Source organism: Halichondria panicea, chromosome 3 (genome assembly GCF_963675165.1).
Source record: "Halichondria panicea chromosome 3, odHalPani1.1, whole genome shotgun sequence".
Classification (NCBI taxonomy): Eukaryota; Metazoa; Porifera; class Demospongiae; order Suberitida; family Halichondriidae; genus Halichondria; species Halichondria panicea.
The window spans coordinates 941734-951070 of NC_087379.1; the positions used below are offsets into that span (position 1 = coordinate 941734).

General features: G+C 44.1%; 3 protein-coding genes and 2 pseudogenes across 3 annotated transcripts; 2 read left to right on the forward strand and 3 right to left on the reverse strand.

Moving 5' to 3' along the window:
* Positions 1-35: 35 nt before the first annotated feature.
* On the reverse strand, positions 36-2330 carry LOC135333359 (dnaJ homolog subfamily C member 25-like; annotated as a pseudogene).
* A 22-nt stretch (positions 2331-2352) lies between these two features.
* On the reverse strand, positions 2353-3309 carry LOC135333345 (kelch-like protein 4). Its single transcript, XM_064528323.1, has one exon. The coding sequence runs from the start codon at positions 3286-3288 to the stop codon at positions 2428-2430; it is 861 nt and encodes a 286-aa protein (XP_064384393.1). The 5' UTR covers positions 3289-3309; the 3' UTR covers positions 2353-2427.
* A 777-nt stretch (positions 3310-4086) lies between these two features.
* On the reverse strand, positions 4087-5216 carry LOC135333072 (kinase and exchange factor for Rac A-like). The gene is made up of 3 exons (XM_064528002.1): positions 4924-5216; positions 4254-4851; positions 4087-4104 (listed from the first exon to the last, which is right to left on the reverse strand). The coding sequence occupies exons 1-3, from the start codon at positions 5214-5216 to the stop codon at positions 4087-4089; spliced, it is 909 nt and encodes a 302-aa protein (XP_064384072.1).
* Positions 5217-5594: 378 nt separating this feature from the next.
* LOC135333073 (CWF19-like protein 1) lies at positions 5595-6700 on the forward strand. The gene is made up of 5 exons (XM_064528003.1): positions 5595-5603; positions 5705-5812; positions 5879-5957; positions 6015-6122; positions 6186-6700. Exons 1-5 carry the CDS (start codon positions 5595-5597, stop codon positions 6332-6334), a joined length of 453 nt encoding a protein of 150 aa, XP_064384073.1. The 3' UTR covers positions 6335-6700.
* Positions 6701-7637: 937 nt separating this feature from the next.
* Positions 7638-9287, forward strand: LOC135333074 (CWF19-like protein 1; annotated as a pseudogene).
* Positions 9288-9337: the final 50 nt, after the last annotated feature.

A 9337-nucleotide genomic window follows, 5' to 3' on the forward strand; every position in this document is an offset into this window, starting at 1 on the left:
GCAACAGCTCTGTGCGCATGCGCTTTAATTGCATGCAAAATAAAATTGTTTTTTTTTACAAACACAAAATTATTACTGCAAGATTCCTTTCAATAATTTAAAAACTGAAGCAAAAAATGATAAAATGCTTTCATACAAAATGTTATTGTCCCTAACAGTTTGTGGTGACTCTTTTCTGACCAGTGCTCTCATGTATCTCCTGTGAGGGTGGGGTATTGTAATCATGGTGACTTTATTAATCACTTACTCACTGTACTTGGTATCGTCTAGCCTCCTTCACTGGCCTCGCTCTCACACATTTACTCACTCACTTGTACTTCTTGTACTTGGCATTGTCTAGCAGCGCTGTCTTTCTTTCCTCTACTCCTTGTACTCCCGCAATATAGGTTTACTGTATCAACCACTACCAGAAAAATGCTTGAAAATATCAACACTTATGAGTAGACCAATCTAACCCCCTCAACTTCAATTGTAAACAAAAGGTAAACAAAAGTTCCTAACAAAATAATGGCACAATAATTATAAGACTAGCTAGTTACATTATCAACTCACAGAATGTTGCATGAGGTCACCTCCACAATTATCCGTAGCACAGTCTCTTCGGCGTTCTTTACTTCCTTCCTTGAGTCCGTCTCTGACCCTCCTTCAACAACCCTTTCTCCACTGCCAGCTCCTTAGCCTTACCACGATATCTGGGGACATAAATAACTACATGTCTACAGAGGATTTTATATGCTACTTAAATACAGCCACTGTGAACACCTCATTCACACACTGTGGGTATGTGGTTACTTGTCGTTGATATAACATGTGTATCAATCAATCTAAAGTCTTCCGCATGGGATTAAAAAGAGGCCTGATTCTGAAAAAGCACCACTTATAATCATAGATAGCCAACGCTTTTTCCTAAAAATAGAAATGGACAATGTGGACTGGAAACTAATTGCTGATTTATACACACCGTATGGTAGCACACCAACAGCTACTAAATCCATCTTTTAGGTTCCTAACTTCAATAATGGCCTCTATTTTGAGATGCCTTGCAAACTAGTCTGACCTTGGCATTCTGAGAGAGCTGCAGTGATGGCTGTATTGTACGAGTGCCAACAGTCGAGGTACTGGACCAGAGAGATGACGCTGATGGCCACAGCCACAACCACTCGGATGTTCACCTGGGAGGTCCCTCGACAACGGTAGTAGTGATAGTAGTGACGGTACACTTGCTCTGTGGGGGGGCAGTAACTTATTGTGTGAGTGTGTGTGGTGGGCGTACGATGTGAATATGATGCTATTATAGCAACTATTTACTTCCTAAGAATGCATCTCTCTATATAACAACTCCATTAGCATAACTATCCAATTAACAGGCAAACAGAGAACTGCCATTAGAGTAGCCATGGTAAAGTTATCACCAATTGCAGGGGAAGTGTCTCTAGTTACTAGTAGGTAGTGAGTAATAACTACCCCCTAGCCCTGTACCTACCAGGGTTCTCAAGCATGTAGTCATAGTTTGCTCTCCTCCTCATCCTTCAGTATCTTGTAGGTCGTGCTGATGAGCTGGAACCTCTCCCTAGAGCCCTCAGCCTGGAGGGGGGAGTGAGGTATTAGGGGCACACAAAGAAATGGAGAGTATAGTCATGAGGGGAGGGGGTACATACAATGTGTCTATACTGTGCAATTCACTTTACTATGGCACCATTACATTAGATAAAGTTATCATTAAGGCATTTTGTGATGGTTTAGGACTAGCTGTGTATCTACTGAGACTAACCAACTCTCCCTCTGTTACCTTGTTCTTGTCAGGATGGTACTCCAGTGCCAGGTGTCGATAGGCTCTCCTCATCTCAGCCTGTAACCAAGCAACAGTGTGTGAGCACAGTCAATAGCTCCACCACGTACTTACAGCTGTGACATCTTTGTCCACTTGAAGAACTGCATGTAGGGAACGAGAATAATTATCAGCTAGTCAGGTGCAATTCTATTGGCCTGGATAATAGGTAGAAACGGCTCATACAGATAATTATACTGATACACCTGTTTCTACAAATCACAGCATCTTTAGTCAGCTCTAAAATGATTTACATGCATTGAACTAGCTAGCCAGATCTAATAATCCACAACTCCAACCACACACACTCTGTCAATAGTGAGTGTAGGGACTGACCGTCATAGCAGCTCTCTCTGCCACAGTAGAGTTCCTCCAGGAGACCAGCAGCACTGGAGAACAACGCTGACAGAGCACAGGACACCAGGAGAACAGTTAGTGTCTTCATCATATCAGGAGAACTGTCCATGAGCTGGAGGAGGGTCGTTTATGCTGACATTGCAATAGTCTATAAGGGGGAGGGGCTGGTTACACTATTTCATGTTCACTCAAGAAACACTTATTTCAACACTTTGAGCCATACAAAATCATTATTATACTAATCAAGAAATAGTTGCTGTGATACTAATTTTATAGACGGTAGATTGTCTTTTTCTTTTATCGTTCAGCCCCCCATTCATAAGGCACTCTATTGGAGACAGCGACACAGTGGCAGCGTGTGCTATAGGAGATGGTAGATCACCAATGTAGAGCCAGGAGTCCATCGAGGATGAGTAGGCGTAGATCCTTTGAGTGGCTTTACCACTATCCACTCCACCAGCAGCAAAGAGGGTGTCGGATATCGTTACAGGGGAGGGCTGGTAAGACGGTGTGTTAGATATTGTATTCCAGACAGAGTCGGCTTTGTTGGCACTCCCATCATCCTGTCGGTCTGCTGAGATGAGCTTGTCGACTTGAGCAGCACACACCTTGTTTAGACTATCGCTGTTAATTCCCCCCATTAGATACACTGTGTTGTTGTAGACAATTCCTCTTTGGAAACCACAAGCATACGGTAGTCTGTCTGTCTCGCTCCACTGGGAGGTGCTGATGTTGTAGATTTCAACATTATCCGTGTAGATACGAGGGCCCACATCACCTCCTGCTACGACCAGATGTGTTGGGAGACTAACGACTGCTGGCCACTTCCTCGCTGTGGGCATGGGTGGGATCGTCTGTTTCCAGTTCCTTCCTTTGTTAAACACATGTACCACGTTGGGTCTAGAGTAGGAGGAATCCAGACCACCAACTGCTACCAGTTCACCTTTGACCTCCCCTAGACCAAAATAGTGTACAGGAAGTCTGGGCAGAGTTGACCAGACGTCTTGTGGCGGATCGTAACAGTGGACACAGTACTCGTCATCACAGAGTCCTCCACCATAGTAGACCTTGCCATTGATGGTTACCGCTTGCCCAAGAGACATCTTCACTGGAGCCTCAGAGCACTGACTGAAGGACAACTGAACCTGTAGGGACTGGAGAATACAGAGAGTCAATAACTTGTGTTGCATGTAATGGATTGATTGTGTAGCTAGTATAATTAAGGGCATTTGTAACCCTAATCATCAGTTACAAGGTTACGGTCATATACCATAGCGGTTACCATAGCAACAAAAATATTGTCAGTATCGATCCTGTGCATTTATGTAGCCAAGAGCAAATAAGATGCTATAGGTATAGAATTTGTGGTGATTTCAGTAGACTAACAGCACCAGGGATATGCCAATGTCAATGTTAGTACCAACCACTAATGGTTGGTACTAACAGGAGCCCATAAAGAGAAGGAGCGGCTAACTACGGGCATCACGTCTCATAAGTGTTTATGACCGCATTTCCATATATGCAGAGTCACTAAGTGGTTGAATCCCTACACGTGTTATACGCAATGCAGGGATGCGGTTTGCAAGCACTTAGTCGCTTCCATACAAGGAAGTGCGGTTTCACCGGAAATTACGAGACATGATCCCAAAGTGTACGTTGAAGTTAGCCGCTCCTTCTCTTTATGGGCTCCTGGTACTAACCATACACAAGTTTATTCTAATGTACAATCAATACCAGGCCTAGTTGTTGACCTACCGTTATTTTAGGGGACAAATCGGCCTGGGAACGAAGCTATAATTATAGCCCATTGATTGACTACAAGCCACATTAATTTTAACAACTTTGATTCGAATTACTGAGGCATCGCAAATGTTACACAAAACTAAAGTACACAACAACTTCTATTCTAAACCTAGAGACTGCAAAAATATAGTTGTACATGGTGATCAGTTAAAACATTAAACTTTGGACTTGGTACTTCTATTAGGGGGCGATACCATAAGAGATATGAGGGTATTATAATTATTATAGATGTGTGCACTTAGTGGTACAGTGTTGATGAGCTCACCTGTGGTTTGCTGGTCAGGTAGTCTCTGGTTTTGGTCAGTTGGTTGTTTAAACTCTGAATGGTGGTTTTATTCTTCTGAAGGTAAGTGTCCTTGGAGGCAAGCATCGAATCTTTGTGGGTGATAATAGAGTTTTTGTCAGCTAGCTCTTGTTCCACTTGTGCAGTGAGATTGGTGACATCTGTTTCCAGTTGAGCTATTTTCGTAGCTTTAGATACAAGCTCGTTTTGAGTGTAGTTGACGTTGGCAATTTGTTGCTCCACCTCTTCAGTGAGTTGCTTACATCGAGTTTCTAATTTCACAATCCTAGAATTTCTTGAAATAATAAATTCATCTTTCGTGTTAACAATTGTCTCTTTAGCTTCGAGTTGACCTTTAAGATCTTCGTTTTCCAATTTATACTGATCAGTTTCCACAGAGCGCACCAACTGCATACGCTCGACAGTGTTTTCACTTTCTTCCTCTTGTCGTCTTTTCTCCTCCGCCAGTGCCTCGATCTCTCCTGCTTTCTCCTGGATTGCCGAGTCCTTCCTCACAACCTCCTCCTCAAGCTCCCTCTTCTCTGTCAGTAGGGCACTCACTCGCTGGAGCATCTCCACTCTGTTCTCAAAGGAGGGAGGGTGTTCAAGTACCACACCCACCATCCGACCCACTATCTCCGCTGCTCTAGGCCTTTGCTGAGGGTTGTTGCTGAGACAGTGCATGATGAGGTCCATCAGAGGGTGGTCTGGGGAAATTTTTCGAAGAAACTCTTCACGTCGTTTAGCTTCTGTCACTGGTATCAAACCATTGGGATTAGCAGGATCGATTCTGGTGGGGCCGATACTTGGTAGTGGCCACTCTGCTGTGAAGGTGTGAATCATCATGATCCCAAAGGAGAACACATCCACACTGGTGTTGTAGTGGGGGTTGGCAACCATCACTTCGGGGGGCATGTACGCTGGGGTACCAGGGGTCTCCGTCATTCGACTCACTTGAAGGGGGGTCAGTTTCAATATTCGAGTTGGTGGGGAGGAACTCCATGACTAGGATGGGGAACTGAGAGCCTTCCTCAAAACAGACTCCCAGAAACTGGACAATGTTGGGGTGCCTAGTTTGACTGAGCAGGTGACACTCCTCCAGATATACAGTGCTGCATGCCCGATTCCAGTCTCGTAGAGAACTCGGTAAAGTTTCTTGCCGGCACATTTCAGTCCTCGATACTCTAGCTCCATGACAACAGCGTAGGAACCATGTCCTAACTCATTCTCAGTGATGCGAATTTGTCTCAGAGTGAACTGCTCGAAAGCTTGTGGATTTACAGCCATTGTCTTCGATACTGTGGGAATAGAAAAGCATGCAATATGAAAAAGGTAATCCAGCTATTAAAAAGTGAAGTTAAAAAGATTATGTCTTCTTTTAATAGATACTGTGGAATAATAATAGGCACAATCTGGCAAGTGTACTCACCTAGATCTCCTTCTCCCCCTCACTCAGTCTGGTGTGTGGAGATGTGGAGGGTCACTTCAAGCAACTGTTTACCAGAGTCCAGAGCATCCTCTCCAAGAACAAAGACTTTGAGGTAGCTACATACAATGGATGCACACACTCACTGCAGTGCCAGTGCATTTATTGTCCCTTTACGTAGCTGCTGTTGTGTGTTGGATCTTTCTTTAGCTCTGACTGCCAGGAGGAGTGGAGCAAGTATCGGGAGGGGGTGGAAACAGGTAATTAAACGATATTAAATCACCTTCCTCTGACATTTATTACACCCCCATGCACAGTGCCTCTACCGACGTTCATCCTTGGCCCGTGTTGGACTGAGCATGGCCAGTTCTATGGAGACTTGTCACGTGATGGAGGAGAGCTTTGCCCCAATGTCACATGTCTAGGTACAGTGTATGCATGTTGTTAACCACTCTATCAGTACACACATGAGTCACACTCCATTACAGGTCAACATGGAGTGTACAGTGCGTCCAGTGGTCTGAGGGTGGCCTATCTCAGTGGGAGCTACCAGGGGAGGACCTATCAGCATCAAGACAAGGGAGATAATATATTGGTCAGTTCTCTTCTCAATCACCTGGAGAAGTTGTTGAACTAGTTTTTGTTTCTCCCTCTAGCGACCATATTTCACTGACTCTGATGTGTCCTGGCTGGAGGGTCAGTGCAGTGGAGAGGGCTACCGTGGAGTGGACATTCTCCTCACCTCTGATTGGCCCGGGGCAGTGGACAAGTTCACAGTGGCTCCTGTGAGACCTAGCTCCCAGTTATTGTAGGATGGACCAGTACCTTAATAATACCTTATGCTCATGCAGGACGGACTGGACCTGAGTGCAGTGGGGGCAAAGCCTCTGAGTAAACTGGCCATGTGTCTCAAGCCACGCTACCATTTTGCAGCTCTACACCAAACCTTCTATGAGAGAATACCGTACAGGTACAGTACGTCCATCCCTGTAATATTAGAGTACTTGAGTTTACTCCTTAAATAGAGTTCTGTTATCCAATTTCTTGAAGTCCGTTCAGATAGTATGATCAATTTTCCAATGTGATTTGACCAGCGATACAATAAGACATATGAGAGTATCATAATTATTTTAGATGTGTGCTGTAATTATACGTACATCTTACATGTCCTCATCTTTAAATCCCTACACAGTAATACCTCCACAACTTTTGATGCTAACTGTATTGTGCTTCATTTCATGCAGGAATCACAAAATCCTCCAAGGCAAGCCACATCATGTGACACGATTCTTAGCTTTGGCTCAAGTGGGAAATCCAGACAAGAAGAAAAGAGTGAGTTGAAATCATTCTAGTCCCATTAGTATTACATGTTATTAATGATGACATCATCTTCATACCTGCAGTACCTGTATGCATTCTCTGTCACACCCATGAGCTCCATGGACGAGAAAGAGCTGACTCAGCAACCACCCACTGCTACCAACTGTCCCTACACTGAACTAGTCAAATCTTCAGTAAGGAAAACTTCGCATTGTCCCATAATGTCTAGCTATCGTTGAAGGGCCAATATACATGTACATTGCAGTGTAGTAGTAACAGTTAAAAGGTTGAAGGGGCCACTTGGTTGGTGCAAAACACCACCCAAGTGGGACTGCCCCAGGTCTGGAGCGCCGGAAATTTGAGGCAGGAAGCCACACCTTCTCATTGTGACATCATAATTAGCTGCGGCCTAGCTACAAGCTTATTAGCTCTGAACAAGAACTAAAGTCTATATAATAATTATTTTGCACTCTCAAAACCCACCCACACACACACACACACACACACTGAAGTTTGTTATACATTCAAAATGTATAATATATACAGCAGTTCAAAATAAAACATGTATTATCATTCAGAAACGTCCAAAAACTTCTTTCATTCTGATTACAACTTTCTCCTTGTCAATAATTATTGGTTAATTAGAACACCTATCCAACTCAGGAAGCTCTGAAGTTGAGGGGGCCGCTGGCACCCTGGCCCCCCCCTGTTCCTACTCCACTGCATTGTCAATTTTCCAAACAAAAACTTGCGTTATGTAGCACTCTGAGAGTCCTATCTCTAGATATCACCATCTGTGTTGTAGTTCAAATCCACCATGTTTGCAGAGGTCAAAGTTTATTGTGTACCTACCCCACACACTGTGCAGAGGGAGTCTCAAGAGGAGGCTGGGCCTAACTTCTTCTTTGATCAGAGGGCTCTTGATTCTGCTCATCGCAAACAGAAGAGACAACAGGACGGAGGACCCCCTGCAAAAAGACGACCCCCTCCCCAGCCCAGGGGGCCGTGCTGGTTCTGTCTGGGGGGCAAGGAGGTGGAGAAACATCTCGTGGTCTCCATCGGAGATCATGTGAGATAGAGTGTGTTGTACTTGCTAATACTGCACATACAAAATACAATGTAGCTCACAAATAGCAGACCACTAACAGTTTGTATTGTATACCCTATATAGACGTACCTGGCTTTATCCAAGGGTGGGATGGTACCAGAGCATGTGCTGGTCCTACCCATCGGTCACTATGCAGCCTCCACTGACGCACCACCAGTAAGTTCATGTGCTGTGTGTACCACTGCTGTGTGTGTATAGTCATTGTTTGTATTGTGGAGAGTATGTTTCCATGCTCTGTGTGTACTATTTAGCAGTCTGTAGTGGTCAGCCTGTAAGCAGGCCACCCTCTATAATACAGCCAGGTTAATGGGCCCCAAATTCTCCATAGCATGTGTTTGGACCTGTGTTAGCAGACCACCTCTTTAATACAGCCACTGTTGGTCTGCCCACTGTGTAAGCAGAGATCACTATACCATATATCATGCATGTACACTGTATGACCTGTGCTCTATTACTGTAGGAGGTTTTGGAGGAGCTTGGAAAGTTTAAAGAGTGCTCTGAGGAAGTACTTCAACAGCAAAGATCAGTCGTGTGTCATCTTCGAGAGAAACTACAAATCACAGCATCTTCAACTACAGGTCAGTACCGTCAAGGCCGTATTATCATGTGATGTGATTGATACTGTATGGTTGGTGTGTTGAGATTAGGCTACAAGGTTTTGAGGGCAAACATAGGAATGTGATTTCTCTTTTTATGGTTCAGGGACTCTTTCAGCTGCCATAACTTGAATTCTGTGTATTCAATTTCAACGGTTTTATGATTAATTTTCATCTAGCAAAGATCGTGATGTCATACAATATAGATCTTTGAAATCTTATTTGTGAAGCCATTAGCATTCGCAAACTTACATAATAATATTATGTCGAAACATTGTATAAATACGGTACATGTTAGTGTGTGTATGGTAGATGTGTTGACTGATAGTTGTGTATGGTTAGTGTGTGATGGTAATGGTGGTCACTGTAGGTTATTCCAGTGACCAAGATTCCATCTGATGCTCTGAGACAAGCCTTCATAGATTATGGGTGGAGTATGGTGGTGTGGCTTGAGACTGTGCCCAGGGAAACACCACCCTCAGAGGTAACACACACACATCATAGCTGTACCATGTTCTACGTACCATTCTCTAAGCCTTTTATTGCCTCGATTCCAGGCCGATTAAAATACGACCTGGTACCTATTGCATGGTGATAGTGCGCATGCGCTAGTTTA

Bases quoted from the DNA above. Each gene is read 5' to 3' on its own strand.
- LOC135333345 (XM_064528323.1), bottom strand. From the start codon at position 3,288: ATGTCTCTTGGGCAAGCGGTAACCATCAATGGCAAGGTCTACTATGGT.
- LOC135333073 (XM_064528003.1), top strand. The intron at 5,813-5,878 runs GTAGCTACATAC...CCCTTTACGTAG, and splicing joins CCAAGAACAAAGACTTTGAG to CTGCTGTTGTGTGTTGGATC. The intron at 6,123-6,185 runs GTACAGTGTATG...ACTCCATTACAG, and splicing joins CCCCAATGTCACATGTCTAG to GTCAACATGGAGTGTACAGT.
- LOC135333072 (XM_064528002.1), bottom strand. From the start codon at position 5,216: ATGACGGAGACCCCTGGTACCCCAGCGTACATGCCCCCCGAAGTGATG. The intron at 4,852-4,923 runs GCCTAGAGCAGC...CTTTGAGAACAG, and splicing joins AGCAACAACCCTCAGCAAAG to AGTGGAGATGCTCCAGCGAG.